The sequence below is a fragment of the Lutra lutra genome, chromosome 5 (assembly GCF_902655055.1).
Source record: "Lutra lutra chromosome 5, mLutLut1.2, whole genome shotgun sequence".
Classification (NCBI taxonomy): domain Eukaryota; kingdom Metazoa; phylum Chordata; class Mammalia; order Carnivora; family Mustelidae; genus Lutra; species Lutra lutra.
The window spans coordinates 79,430,554-79,446,207 of record NC_062282.1 but is presented as its reverse complement, the minus strand read 5'-3'; the positions used below and the strand labels follow the sequence as shown (position 1 = coordinate 79,446,207).

Sequence of the window (15,654 nt, the reverse complement as noted above, 5' to 3'; positions counted from 1 at the left end):
ATGCTCATGAACATCTTCTGAGAAAAAAGTCACTTAACACAAAATAAAACCTCAATTCTTATCTCAATTACAGCATTGTACAAAATTAACTATGAGGATAATCATAGTTTTTGAAGGTTTTTTCTTAACCAAACAGAAAGAAGGATTCTCCTGTATATACTTCGTGCTTGATTTTCTTAGCCACAACTATGCCTGAGCAGAGAAAAAAATTACTGTAGAAAACTCTACAGTGAATAAAAGGATGGCTCTAGAGGCACTGGTGGCTCAGTGGGTTAAAGCCTCTGCCTTCGGCTCAGGTCTTGATCCCAGAGTCCTGGGACTGGCCCATATCAGGCTCCTTGCTCAACAAGGACCCTGCTTCTCCCTCTGCCTGCCACTCCCTCTGCTTGTGTGCTCTCTCTCTGACCAATAAACAAACAAAATCTTTTTTTAAAAAAAGGCTTCTAACTTGTACACTGGAAAAAAAAGACAAAATAAACTTTCACATCAATTGATTTAGATGCTTACAGGTCTAAATACAAGTTCTCTGTGATCTCTTTAAAGAAGACAATTCACATCATGAGTTTGCATCAAATGTATCTAAAGTATACAACATCAAATGTGAAATGTGACCAACACCATCACTGTCAAATGCAAGTGACTTTATAGATACTCCATGGTTGTTATGCTTAAGCTATTTAAATCAATGTCATTTCAAAGACCTAGTGGCTTGGTGGACACAGGCAACAGTACCACCTTTCCCCATATATGGGAAGACTCCCTTAAACTCAAAGCACAAGGAAATGTGAATTTTCCTAACCCTACCCTAAAATATTTCCATACAGCCTTACAATAGGTACCATGAATAGAAGAAACATAAATGTGATCAAATATCAAATAAACCTTCCAATTAAAAAAGGAAATCAATGAATTAATCTGGAGGAGAGCAGCAATAGACTCAGCAGGCAATTAGCAACACTGAAATTACACTAGGAAATAAAAAAAAATTAGTTTATCTGAAGCAGCCAAAGATGATGAAGAAAATAAGCAGGAAATCATGAAAGGATTAAAGGAAAACGTAAAGTCCTCCCCAAAGGTAAGACTGCAACTTCATTCAGTATCTCAGAAGCATGCCATTGATTATAAAGAAACAAACTTATTTATGAAAGGAAGCCATCTCAACACCCCATGCCCATTAGTAATAAATAAACTTATAGTTTATAGGAAGGTAAGAATTCAAACACATTTCAAACTCAAAACAACTAAATTATGAAGTTATGCATTATTATGGTAATTTTTAATACATGAACACAATGAGTGGAGAACACCAATTAGAATAAGGAATTGAACAGAAAAAGTGAACTTGCTGCAAAATTGAGAACTAGAATATTTTTTTTAAAGATTTTATTTATTTATTTGACAGAGAGAGATCACAAGTAGATGGAGAGGCAGGCAGAGAGAGAGAGAGAGAGAGGGAAGCAGGCACCCTGCTGAGCAGAGAGCCCGATGCGGGACTCGATCCCAGGACCCTGAGATCATGACCTGAGCCGAAGGCAGCGGCTTAATCCACTGAGCCACCCAGGCGCCCGAGAACTAGAATATTTAAGGTTTGCCTAAATCCTCCATTTCCCATCAGTGATTCTTGCCTGGATAACTTAGCCTTCTTCATTTACAGACAGCTTTAGCCATCTATTTCATTATTGCTACTACTACTACTACTATTATTTCCAGCAATTAAATAATGTTCTGCTCTGTTCATGAAGATTTCAGTGAAAAGTAATAAAAACGGCTAGACTTCCAGTGTGTTTAAAAATAAACCATCCCAAGAAAAGAAAACAAAAACAAATATATGAGACAATAAACCTACACAAATGTCGCTGAACATATTACGCGATTGACATCAACAGGCATTAAATACATTCAGAATTACTGTACTTACATTATTCCCGAAAATCTGTTGTTCTCCACTATCTCCAGAATTTGAACAAGGAGGAATACTAGGGCTGAAGGCCATGAGGTCGGTCTTGGGCGCGCCCTCCCCAGAGCACACCCTCTGCCGCCTCTGCTGCGAGTACGACCAGCTCCCCACCGCGCTGGAGCACACGAGCGTGGGCTTCCCAGGCCCGCACGCGCCCTCCCTGGGCGGGGCCGAGCACCGCAGCGCCGTGTACAGCAGCAGCGTGAGCACCAGCAGGCTGGACACCGCGCAGATGGCGACGATCAGGTACACGTTGACGTCCACCAGCGCCGTCTCGGCGCCAGCGGCGCCCGCCAACACCCGCGACGACGCCTTTGGCGCCTGGCCGCTCTCCACCAGCGACAGCAGCACGGTGGCCGTGGCCGTCAGCGCCGGCTCGCCGTGGTCCTTGACCAGCACCAGCAGGCGCTGGCGCGGCGGGTCCGCCTCGTCCAGGGGGCGCGTCGTGCTGATCTCGCCCGTGTACAGCGCCACGCGGAACGGGCTGCGCGCGCCCCCCGCCGCCGGCTGCAGCTCGAACGACAGCCACGCGTTGTAGCCGGAATCCGCGTCCACCGCGCGCACCTTCGCCACCACGTGGCCCGCGCCCACCGACCGCGACACCAGCTCGCTCAGCGCGCCGCCCCCGCCGCCCGCGCCGGGCCGCGGCAGCAGCGCGGGCGCGTTGTCGTTCTCGTCCAGCACGAACACCTGCAGCGTCACGTTGCTGCCCAGCGGAGGCACGCCCGCGTCGCGCGCGCTCACTTGGAACTGCAGCAGCTCCAGCTCCTCGTGGTCCAGCGGCTGCAGCGCGTACACCTTGCCGCTCTCCGCGTGCACCGACACGTAGCTCGACAGCGCGCGCTCGCCCACGCGCCGCTCCACCAGCGAGTAGGACACCAGCGCGTTCTCCTGCGCGTCCGCGTCCCGCGCCGACACCGTGAAGATGTGGCAGCCGGGCGGGTTGTTCTCCTTCACGAACACCGTGTACTCGGGCTGCGCGAACGCCGGCGCGTTGTCGTTCACGTCCGCCACTTCCACGGACACGCTGGCCGTGGCGGAGAGCGGAGGCGAGCCTGCGTCCCATGCTGTCACCACCAGCTCATAGTTCGACACGCTCTCGCGATCCAAGGCGCTGTCCAGCACCAGCGAATAGTAGTTCTTGAAGGTGGACACCAGCTTGAAGGGGACACGGGGTGTTAGTGAGCAGGTCACCTGCCCGTTTTCACCAGCATCACGGTCAGTTACACTGATTAGGGCGATGACAGTTCCCAGTGTAGCATCCTCTGGAACAGACAATAATAGCGACGTCACCAGCAACTCTGGAGCATTATCATTAATGTCCAAGATTTCTACCAAGATTGTGCAGTGACCAAACATGGGGGGATGGCCTTTGTCAACTGCTTCTACTTGAAGTTTCCATAATTTAGTTTCTTCAAAATCTATTTTTCCGTTTACTTTTATTTCTCCACTGGCCGAATCAATGTGGAAAAAGTCTTCTGTATTAGAAGAGACATCAGCAGCAAAGGAATAAAGAATGTGGCTGTTTGAACCTTCATCCAAATCCGATGCGTTAAGTCTAATAACCAGTGTACCGTTTCTCGAATTCTCCGGTAATTTTACACGATCGACTGCTTTGTCAAACATTGGGGCATTGTCATTTACATCCAGCACTGTGATGTGTAACTCTGTGCTACCTGTCAGCTCAGGTTTGCCCCCATCAGTTGCTTGGAGCACCAACAGAAGCTCTGAAGCGACTTCCCTGTCTAAGGGTTTTTTTAGTAGTAGTTGGAGAGGTTTTACCTGATCGTTGGTGGGTACTTCCAGAGAGAAATATTCATTGGGGCTCAGTTTGTAAGTCAGCAGAGCGTTGGCCCCGATATCTGCATCAGAGGCGCCCTCTAGTGAAAAATGCGAGTCAAGAGCCCTTGTTTCGGAAATAAACAAATTTTTTTGTGTTGCTGGGAATACAGGCGGATTGTCGTTAATGTCCTTCACCTCCACCTCCACATGGAAAACCTGCAGCGGCCTGTCCACGATCACCTCCAGGTGGATGCTACACTCCGCGCTCCGCCCGCACAGCTCTTCCCGGTCGATCTGAGAATTCACAAACAAAATGCCGTTCTGTAGATTTACCTCCAGAAGTTCCCCGGGACCCTTGGATGCCACTCGGAACAGGCGTGGCACCAGCTCCGCCAGCTCCAGCCCCAAGTCCTGGGCGATGCGACCCACGAAGGTGCCGTGTTTGGTCTCCTCCACGACCGAGTAGTGGACCTGGCCACTGCCGGCCTCCCAGACTGCAAGGAGCAGAACGGAGAGCAGCAAGCGCTTGGTTTCCTGGCCACCTCGTCCTGAAGCTAACATCCTGCTTTGCTTCTCGTTAGTAAATCAACGTTTCATCAGAAATGTAGTCCTTTTAGATCTTTCTTTTGAGTCCTTGTTCCTGAGATCCCAACTGATCTTAACAACATGGGTGCGCACAGTCTTTAAAACACCGGAACCGTGGAGATTCTTTCTGGTCCGTGAATTATCGTAATTTTCTTCTGTTCAAAGAATCCGCTCCTTAGAGAACAACGACATCCTGTGGCTCAAAATGGAAGTACGTTTGTGTTTATACTATTTCTTTCACTTCTATTGTTTCTCTCATAATTCCTTCATATATTGCTCCATTTTTAATTTGTAGGCCTTTAGTTCTTTCTTTATACATTCCTTATGTGTGACCACTGGTCCTTTAAAGGTGGTTTTTGCCTTACAGATTAGAATCCTATCAGTTTTACCTTGGATATAGACATCTAAGAGAACGCACTACTGAACTAATTATATTACCATGTATATAAACACTAAAAGAAGTCCGTACTTGTAGATGACTAGAGATAGTGTGTTTTTTAGATTTTCAGAAAGTGATCATTTTGGAATGGCCTCTTGTTGAGCTTACTCCATTGCTAATACTATAATTTCTATTGCTTAATCCTTATACTATGTTAAATTATTCTAAACATTTCATCCAACTGTGAGGATAATAACTCAAGATACAAGTTCTCTTAAGTTACCACCTCAACATAATGGTGTTTCAAATCAATACTGAAATGCAAGCTACTTACCAGTTTATCCAAAGATTTATTTTCTTTGATATTAATGAATTTACCAAGTACTGACTCCGAGAAATAAAAAGCATTTTTATTGTTGGCTCATTTTAAAGCTTTTTCAATTATTGCATCTGCTCAGGATGAATGTTGTAGTTTCCATCCTGAAGGACAACTTAAATTCACATTACATTCATTGCTATTTATAAAATACTTTCTAACCCTCCCAAGGAAAACCCACTGAATCAGGAATTCAAGGTATATTTTCTGTTTGTTTATATCCATTTTACTCCAGAATTGGTTTACAGAGACTAGAGTATAAAAGCATTCTAAATCTAATTCATTTACTCAATTTTTATTTTCCTGTTCTTATCTCCAGTGCAAAAACCATGTGGAAATTTGCATCACAACTACCAATTACAATAAAGCTTATCAGTCTTATAGTAAAAGAGAAATATTTAAACCATTCTCAAGACTGTTAAGAAGCCAACTATCCAATATCTGAAATCCTTCTGATAAGATGGCAGCCACTGGGAAAATACCAAATTTCTCTACTGAAAAAAATTGTAAATGGCTACCCATGGCAATCTTAGGTTTTTATGAGAAAGTGAGCTGCAGTCTTCATTTGGAATACTTCTAAAAATAGGGATTCAATGATTATAAATCTATGCAAAAGATTTATAGTTCTAACTACTTGTAATTCTTTTTAAGTTGTGGAAGCCATAAACTGAAGACATTGCATAAAGAGGAGCAAAAACTTTTTTAGCACGTGTGGGTTACTAAATTCAGAAAAAGACATGACTAAGACAGTCATCCTTGTGTTTGCTGATTTAAATAATCTAGTCCCTTTGGGAATATGACAGGCTGGAGGTCCATTCCATTTTTGGTTTAAGGAATTGCTTCATTAGTTAAGTACACATCAAAGACAGTTTTTAAAGCCCTCACAATACCAAGGCTATCATATAGCTCAATAATTATAGTATACCAATAAAGCCAAATGGGTTGGTTACTCATCTTAAAATGGACTATAACAAATACTATGCCATCAAGAGCCATAGAGTACTCAGGATTAGCATCATTTTAATGCCATTTAATAAAATTATATTAAACATTATTATAAAAATAAAATGTTAGAGGGTTTTTACGTTTATTTATTTCAGAGAGAGAGCACTGGGAGGAGGGGCAGAGAGAGAGAAACTCAAGCCAACTCCATGCTGACTAGAGCCTGATGTGGGGCTCGATCTCACGAAGTCAAAAGATCACAACCCAATCCAAAACCAAGAGCCAGGCATTTAACCAACTGTGCTACCCAGGCACTCCTAAGTTGTCACAGGTTTTTAAAAAAATATTTTATTTATTTATTTGACAGAGGGAGAGACAGTAAGAGAGGGAACACAAGCAGGGGGAGTGGGAGAGGAAGAAGCAGGCTTCCTGCTGAGCAGGGAGCCTCATGTGGGCTGGATCCCAGGACCCAGAGATCATGACCTGAGCCAAAGGCAGAGGCGCTAACAACTGAGCCACCCAAGTACCTCAAGATGTCATGGTTTTAAAAGAAATTGACTAATTTCTTTTTTGGCAAGAATCCTTAACTTGAAATATTTTGATTTCATCCTGAAATTTCCATAATTCTGAGTTAAATGAAAGAAACTATCCATGAATTGCTTAAAAATATTTATCCTAAAACAGAGACAGGGCACCTGGGTGGCTAAGTCAGTTACGCATCACCTTCCGCTGCATCACCTTCCGCTCGGGTCTTGATTGTAGGATCCTGGAATGGAGTCCCTGGGATGAGCAGGAAGCCTGCTTCTCCCTCTTCCTCTGCCACTCCCCCTGCTTGTACTCTCTCTCTCTCAAATAAATAAATAAAATATTTAAAAAATAAAAACAGATAGAGGAAGACAATGGCAAACTAAAAACAGTAAAATGTGTCTTTGCTATCTCTCAACTACTCCTGAAATCTCACCTCATTTCCTCCCCTATCTGCATTTCCTCCTCCAAAGTCTTTAAAATTATTAGGTTGCTGGATAAAATGGTAACTGGTTGTGCTAAACTTTTGGTGAATGTTTGTGTTTTAAACATGTCCCCCCAAAAAGTGAAGTAAAATAAATAGTAATAAATTGGTAAACACACAATTCTGTGTTTCATTAATTGCTCACATGAAGAGATACCTTTGGATAAGACTTTTCTGCAAGAGGGGAAAAGTGACATGATAAAGGGCAGAAAAAGCACCTGGGTGGCTCAGTGGGTTAATCCTCTGCCTTTGGCTTGGGTCATGATCCCCCGGTCCTGGGATGGAGCCCCGCATCCGGCTCTCTGGTCAGCAGGGAGTCTGCTTCCCCCCTCTCTCTGCCTGCCTCTCTGCCTATTTGTGATCTATCTATCTCTCTCAATCTCAATGTCAAATAAATAAATAAATAAAATTTTAAAAAGGGGAAGGAAAGAGAAGGCAGATATAAGGGAAAGGAATTCTATATGCAAGTTGAAATACTCTGCATTAACTTATCATCTGTAATCTCTGAGAATAGGAGACTGGCCATGGGAAGTGTTAACATAAATAGGCAATGTCGTGCTTAAATCCCTGCCACAACTGTCTTTTTGGTGTTCCTAAACTTGAATAGAGATTTCACATTTTTTTAGAAGCTATTTGTGAAGCACATACAGAATAAAAACTCAGCCTGCATACAGAAAGGAAAAAGTATTGTTAAGGACCAAAGTTGAGATGATAAACTATTTTTTGTCTACTACTATTTTTTTATAAAATAGCACTACTATTTTTTCGTAAAATAGGATTTAGTAAAATAAACAAAAATGAAATCATAGGTGTCGGGTAACAACTAGTCTCAGAAAGGAATATTGAATAGGATAGCGTTGGCACCCTGCACTTTGTCTTGCATTTCTCAGTCTACCTCATCCAACACAACCCCGTTTAAGATGACTAGAGAAACTATAAACTAAATGCACGCTACAATCTCAGATCAATACAGAACGTTCTAATAGAACAATTCAGCATTCTTTTCAAATTTCTCATATTATTTTGGACTTATTTTCAACCTCCTTAAAATTAAAAGGGATTTTCAAATGTTCTCCATTATTAAACATAATCATGACTTTTTCCTCACAGTGCAAAATCTTATACTTGAACATAATAAGCAATATTTCATGCTGATAAGAGTGTAGATCATGAACAGCTCATTAAACTCTTTCATTTTACAACAGAACTATAAAAATTTTCTTCCACTCAAAGAATTGAATAGTACACACAGCAGAGATATCACCACTACCAAAATAAAAATGAAAAAACATCTTAAAAGCTCAAAGCCCTAAATTTCATAGATTAGGACATTTACAAATGAACTTCAAGTCTAGAAAGAGTACCATTAAAAAAAATATAAACACTGAATACTGAGGATATAGTATGCATTATAAGCTATATTGCACTACAGATATTTAAGATTTATTTGAGACAGCACCTGTGTGTTCTCTCAAACACCCCAAGCAACAAGGGGGAAGAGGCAGAGAGAAAGCAACAGAAGTCCCCAAGCCTACTCCCCTGACGGGTGTGGAGGTCTGAGCAAGTCTCCATACCAGGAACTCAAGATCATGACCTGACCCTAATGGAGAGTCCCATGCTTAACCAATTGAGCAACCCAGGCACCCCCAGATATTTTTTTAAGATTTTACTTACTTATGTATTTGAGAGAGAGAGAGAGAGTGTGTGTGTGTGTGTGTGTGTGCACAAGTAGTGGGAACTGGAGAGGGAGAGGCAGGCTCCCCACTGAGTAGGGACCCCCCCCCTATTGGGGTTCCATCCCAGAATCCTGGGATCATGACCTAAGCCCCACTCCCTGCACTCTTTATAAGTGCAGGGGACTTTAATAAGAGGGGAAACATACATATCCACCCTGAAGACAAATGATCAGAGCAGTCTTTAAGGTAAGAGGGTCATTCAAAATTTAGATTTGAAAGTTAAACTACTAATAAATTACTAGTTAAATAAAGTACTAATCTCATAAATACCTGTAACATAAAAAAACACTAGTTTATGAAAAAAAAACCCAAAACCTACAAACTACATCAAATATTTGTATTGGAAATATAAATACTTAAAAATAAGTTGAATAATTAAAAATTGAAGTATCAAGAAAAACTTGATGCACAGGATACACTAGACAAATTACAAAATGAACTTTTCTTTCTTTATTTTCTACAGTAAGCTGCATGCCCAACGTGGGTCTTGAACTCACAACCCGAGTTTAAGAGACACATGCTCTACCACTGAGCGAGCAGATGCCCCCAAAATGAGCTTTTAAAATAAATTATATTAGATTAGATATTACTAGAAATATTTGAGGTTTTACAGAAATATGCTATATCAGAAAGGATGGAGATATTCTGAGACATATATGAGGGTGGAAAGCGGTTAATAAAATATTATTCACAAAACAACAATATTGAAATAAAAAAGTAATAACCCACCTTCCTAGAAGTGTCCCCTTCAATAGACTGCTCTTCCATTTCTCCGTCTTGTACTGGACAAGGAGGAAGGCTGGGACTGAAGGCCATGAGGTCGGTCTTGGGCGCGCCCTCCCCAGAGCACACCCTCTGCCGCCTCTGCTGCGAGTACGACCAGCTCCCCACCGCGCTGGAGCACACGAGCGTGGGCTTCCCAGGCCCGCACGCGCCCTCCCTGGGCGGGGCCGAGCACCGCAGCGCCGTGTACAGCAGCAGCGTGAGCACCAGCAGGCTGGACACCGCGCAGATGGCGACGATCAGGTACACGTTGACGTCCACCAGCGCCGTCTCGGCGCCAGCGGCGCCCGCCAACACCCGCGACGACGCCTTTGGCGCCTGGCCGCTCTCCACCAGCGACAGCAGCACGGTGGCCGTGGCCGTCAGCGCCGGCTCGCCGTGGTCCTTGACCAGCACCAGCAGGCGCTGGCGCGGCGGGTCCGCCTCGTCCAGGGGGCGCGTCGTGCTGATCTCGCCCGTGTACAGCGCCACGCGGAACGGGCTGCGCGCGCCCCCCGCCGCCGGCTGCAGCTCGAACGACAGCCACGCGTTGTAGCCGGAATCCGCGTCCACCGCGCGCACCTTCGCCACCACGTGGCCCGCGCCCACCGACCGCGACACCAGCTCGCTCAGCGCGCCGCCCCCGCCGCCCGCGCCGGGCCGCGGCAGCAGCGCGGGCGCGTTGTCGTTCTCGTCCAGCACGAACACCTGCAGCGTCACGTTGCTGCCCAGCGGAGGCACGCCCGCGTCGCGCGCGCTCACTTGGAACTGCAGCAGCTCCAGCTCCTCGTGGTCCAGCGGCTGCAGCGCGTACACCTTGCCGCTCTCCGCGTGCACCGACACGTAGCTCGACAGCGCGCGCTCGCCCACGCGCCGCTCCACCAGCGAGTAGGACACCAGCGCGTTCTCCTGCGCGTCCGCGTCCCGCGCCGACACCGTGAAGATGTGGCAGCCGGGCGGGTTGTTCTCCTTCACGAACACCGTGTACTCGGGCTGCGCGAACGCCGGCGCGTTGTCGTTCACGTCCGCCACTTCCACGGACACGCTGGCCGTGGCGGAGAGCGGAGGCGATCCCCCGTCCCGTGCTGTCACCACCAGCTCATAGTTCGACACGCTCTCGCGATCCAAGGCGCTGTCCAGCACCAGCGAATAGTAGTTCTTGAAGGTGGACACCAGCTTGAAGGGGACATGGGGTGTCAGTGAGCAGGTCAGTTGCCCATTGGCACCAGAGTCACGGTCGGACACGCTGATAAGGGCAATGACAGTTCCCACCTGAGCATCTTCTCGCACCGGGAGTGACAGAGAAGTGATAATCACCATAGGTGAATTATCATTTTCATCCAGAACTTCCACTAGTACGGTGCAGTGACCAACCATAGGTGGGTTTCCTTTATCTGTAACATCTACATGAATTTCATAAGTGTTACTGTCCTCAAAGTCAATTGCATCATTTACTCTTATTTCTCCCGTTTTTTCGTTCATTAGAAATTTACTCCTTATGCTGGGTGGAACCAAAGCACTAAATGAATATATCATTTCCTTGTTTATTCCTTCATCTGCATCAGATGCATTTAGCCATATTACTAACGTTTGGTTCGCTGAATTTTCATACATCTTAACTTCATAAACGGATCTGTCAAATACAGGCTCATTATCATTGGCATCCAACACAAAGATCAGCAAAGTAACCGATCCAGTATATTCCGGTTTGCCTCCATCAGTTGCGGTTAATAACAATTGAAGCTGAGGATTTTCTTCACGATCCAGCATTTTTCTTAGAACAAGCACTGGGAATTTGCCTTTGTCTTTTTTGTTTATAGTATCAAGAATGAAAAACTCATTTGGACTGAGTCTATAGGTAAGCACTGCATTCTCTCCAACATCCGCATCAGATGCGCCTTCTAGCGGAAACCGAGAGTCAAGCAGTCGAGATTCGGGTATTGAAAGCTTTTGTTGTGAGACGGAGAAGACCGGTGGGTTGTCGTTAATGTCCTTCACCTCCACTTCCACATGGAAAACCTGCAGCGGCCTGTCCACGATCACCTCCAGGTGGATGCTGCACTCCGCGCTCCGCCCGCACAGCTCCTCCCGGTCGATCCGAGAATTCACAAACAAAATGCCATTCTGCAGATTTACCTCCAGAAGGTCCCCGTGACCTGTGGACGCCACTCGGAAAAGGCGCGGTACGAGCTCCATCAGTTCCAGCCCCAAGTCCTGAGCGATGCGGCCCACGAAGGTGCCGTGTTTGGCCTCCTCCGGGACAGAATAGTGGAGCTGGCCGCTCCCCGCCTTCCAGGCTGCGGGAAGCAGAAGCAAGAGAAGCAGGCGCAAAGCTTTTGGGTTGCTGGGTGTGTAGACCAACATCGTATATTTCTGCCGATTTACAAATTGATGAATCAGCGGTCTAGAAGAAACATGTTCTCTGAATTTTCCTATTCGACTTCTTACATCTAATTTTGTCATAAATGGCTGAGGTCTGAGAACGTAGCTCCTTTCCAGTCCTTGAGAAACAGGATTATGCCTTTGTTCTAAAAAACATTTTATGGAAGACAGCGACATCCGGTGGCTGAATGTGTAAGTACAATTCCGTGCGTTTAACTTGTCTTTCAGTCATAGCTTTTCATTCTATTTTGACGGATTTGTATCTCTAAAGATCTCCAAAAGTTCACATGATGTCTCTTTTGTATAAAACAATAATTACTGCATACTCCTAGTTCAGAGTCTCCTGAGTGGAGAACCTCAGAGAAGTAATTTCTTCCCCAGCAGTGATTATCATTAGCTATTTTGGAAAACAGTCTTAATATTTGTATATATTGATTATTAATATTTTACTGGATGACAATTTTAGGCCAGTTCAAGTTTTTGAAAGATCTGATTTATCTGAGAGGGAAAACGAGTGGCGGGGAGGAGCAGAGGGAGAGGGAGAAGCTGACTCCCCATTGAGCCAGGAGCCTGATAAGGGACTTGATCCCAGAACACTAGGATCATGACCTGAGCTGAAGGCAGGAGCCCCAAATATTTTCAAGGTTTGATACTTAATTCATTTCTCTTTGTCATTATCTGAGATTAAATAAAATTTAGTAGGCACTAGTCTGAAGAATCAATTCTCTAAATTGTTTAAAACTCCTAAATTTCAGTCATCACTAGTTGGTTGAGAGAAGATCACTGACTTTAACATCAGAAATGTCTCCATTCTGGTTCCTGTTCTTATACTTACTAGTTGTGTGACCTGGGGAAAATAATTTTATCTCCCTGTCTCTTTTCAGTTTTATAACATTCATACAATAATAATATGGTGGTTGTATGAATTATGATACCTTAAATGCCTAGGATTGTACCTTAAGGGGAGTGAGTGGTTCATAAATGGCAATATTCTCAGGCCTCAAATTAGCCACATTTATTTTCATATTGTGTCAAGACCACAATAAGCTTTTTGGTAAAAAGATTATTACCTGTAGAATATTATAACTGTGCAATGTCTTTACTGTTACTATTGCACAGGCTGACTGGTGGTTCCGGTCTTTAGGAAAACAGAAAAGTACTTTTAGTGAGAAATCAGTTACACAGGGAGAAGTTTCACTTTCTGATATGCATCTTACATGGGCAAAAATAACCTTAATTGTGATTCTAAATAAAATAATTCAAAAATGTATGATTTCCACTTGCAGAGACAAGTGCTTTCACCTTTGTTATATTTAATCTTTTCAAGGATCCCAATTACAGTTTTGGAATTATCTAATAGTTCTATCAGTGTCAATAAAGTTCTTCATCACTACCTGCAGTAAAAATATTTTGTTTCTCAAAGTTCTTGGAATCAAATATTCAGCAACTGAAATTCTCTTTTAATATATCTACACTACTGAAAAAAAAGAGAGAAAATTCTCTTTTCCCAAGAAGGGAAAACTTAATAATAGGAACTTTGGTCTTATCCAAAGGTTAATTTATTTACTTTAATGATGTTGTGATTTATAAAAGAAATAAAAATTATGAATTCTTTCAGTTGTTATTAAGAGCCGAAAAATAGAGCAACATTTATGAACAAGAAAACTGACAGGCTTGAGTCATTTAATTCATTGATTAATCTGCTCTACTGAATTTTTTTATACTTTTCTACTGCTTTATATTGGTCTTAGTTAAAGTCCATTTAAATTCTGATTTTAAGGATATTTTTCTTGGAAAATATGAATTAAAGTTGTGGATCCATCCACAATACCAATCAATGTTTAGTCTAAGTTATTATCTGGAATCTAATAATAAGTTTATCAGTGAATAATCATCTTAAGACAAGGTAATGATATAAACTAAACTCCATTCCTGTTAATGTGCATTTTATAGCAAGTAATAACATAAAGGCACCAATTAATTCTTCAATAACAAATAGAAAGTAGTGAATAGTGAAATTATATCCTCTCAAATAATAAGAACTTGTTTTGCCAAGCATATCATAGAGCTATTGGATCTAAAGCTTTAGTTGAATAACAACCATCTAGAGTTGTTATTAAAATGCAAATTTGCCAGTCCTAATTATTTCAGAAATGTTGGGATGGAATCTGGGAACCAGAGTGTTTAATAAGAACTTCAGATGTTGCTAATGCACTTAGCATTATCAGGTCTAGGATAGGATAGGCTGACCATAGGCCACAAGTTACCTGGGAAATACTCCATTTATGTCTGTGGTCTTTCTTGTCTATTTATTTATAAAGTCCCCTCACTTTTAAGTGTCTAAGATTGGGTGAGAACTTAGATAGTTAGCCCTATATAAAAACTACAGTTTAAGGACTGGCATAGGGAAGTTTCATTATTGGCTTCATGATTGCTCCTTGAATTGAAGAGTTTTAACCACAGAAACACAGAGAGCTAGCTGCTGAGCAAAATACTGAAGTGTCTTCCATGCTCTCACCCCTCTGTTTTGACTTTCCAAGCTGTTTTAAGTCCTAACATCTCTCGATTACAATGTGCTCATGCTTCCTGATGATGTAAAAGGTAAATTCATTGCTAGATGTTCACTGATCTTCTGAAAATTTGCATATGATGATAGCCCATATTCAGGAGAAAACAAATATTAAGGACAAAATTACCAATTATATCAATACAGCCATCAATAATAAAGAATAAAATGTATAATTATAGAAGACATAGTAAATAATAAATCATACTAGCTCTAAGAGACTAAAGGAGTGGGGGAGGGTGGTTGAATTTCTAGCACTCTTCAATCCATAAATCCACATAACATATAATCAAATATCTGGGCCCAATTCATTTAATTCATTGATTCATCTATTCTGATAAATTGTTTTTATACTTCTCTACTTCTTTAGACTGATCTTAGGTTAAAGTCTATTCAAATTCTGATTCGGTTGCTCTTGCACAAAAAAAGTGCAAGGACAAAGATATTTAAGGTGAAATATGCTGACAGACATGGACAGGATTGATCACAGGAGTTGAGAACACTCAAATTTTGAAAGAAATACAATGCAAAAGGGGCGCCTGGGTGGCTTAGTCCTTAGGTGTCTGCCTTCCGCTCAGGTCATGATCCTAGTTGGGATGGAGTCCCGCATCCTGCTCCCTGCTTGATGGGGAGCCTGCCTCTCCCTCTACCTGCTGCTCCCGCTGCATGTGTGTGTGTGGGGGGGCGCGCTCGTGCGCTCTCTCTCCCTCTCTCTGACAAATAAATAAATCTTTTAAATAAATTATATATATATACATATATATATAATGAAAAGAAAATAAACTGCTTTGTAACATATGCCAAACATGTCCTCTAAAAGGGAAAAGAAAATATCATTGAAACATATTATTTAAGTGAATTTTACTTGCACTTTCATGGTTTTATTGTGGCTCTATTCTCAAAGCTACTCTGATTTTGCTCTCCTGAGTTTTTAATTAAGGAATATCTTGTTAAAAACCTAACACAATAAAAAATATTGGAATAGAAAAATAAGTCATGTAACAAAACTCAACATAAGTACAAATGAAGTTTCTAAAATATTAATTAGAAAACAAAAACTTGGACTAAATACAGTATGAAGAACCACCAATCTGAAAGTCATATGCCACAATTCAGGAAATGTAAATTTAATATGTAATGAGTTTAAAGGTGCAATTGACCATCTCCAGATTTCTGTC

The 15,654-nt window shown here is 42.7% G+C and overlaps 2 protein-coding genes across 2 annotated transcripts; both read right to left on the bottom strand.

The window, feature by feature from the left end:
- Window positions 1–1,607: 1,607 nt before the first annotated feature.
- LOC125099911 (protocadherin alpha-10-like) lies at window positions 1,608–4,426 on the bottom strand. The gene has a single exon (XM_047729533.1). The coding sequence runs from the start codon at window positions 4,298–4,300 to the stop codon at window positions 1,880–1,882; it is 2,421 nt and encodes an 806-aa protein (XP_047585489.1). The 5' UTR covers window positions 4,301–4,426; the 3' UTR covers window positions 1,608–1,879.
- A 5,024-nt stretch (window positions 4,427–9,450) lies between these two features.
- On the bottom strand, window positions 9,451–12,001 carry LOC125099907 (protocadherin alpha-10-like). The gene has a single exon (XM_047729530.1). It carries the CDS (start codon window positions 11,989–11,991, stop codon window positions 9,451–9,453), a length of 2,541 nt encoding a protein of 846 aa, XP_047585486.1. The 5' UTR covers window positions 11,992–12,001.
- Window positions 12,002–15,654: the final 3,653 nt, after the last annotated feature.

Bases quoted from the DNA above. Each gene is read 5' to 3' on its own strand.
- LOC125099911 (XM_047729533.1), bottom strand. From the start codon at position 4,300: ATGTTAGCTTCAGGACGAGGTGGCCAGGAAACCAAGCGCTTGCTGCTC.
- LOC125099907 (XM_047729530.1), bottom strand. From the start codon at position 11,991: ATGACAAAATTAGATGTAAGAAGTCGAATAGGAAAATTCAGAGAACAT.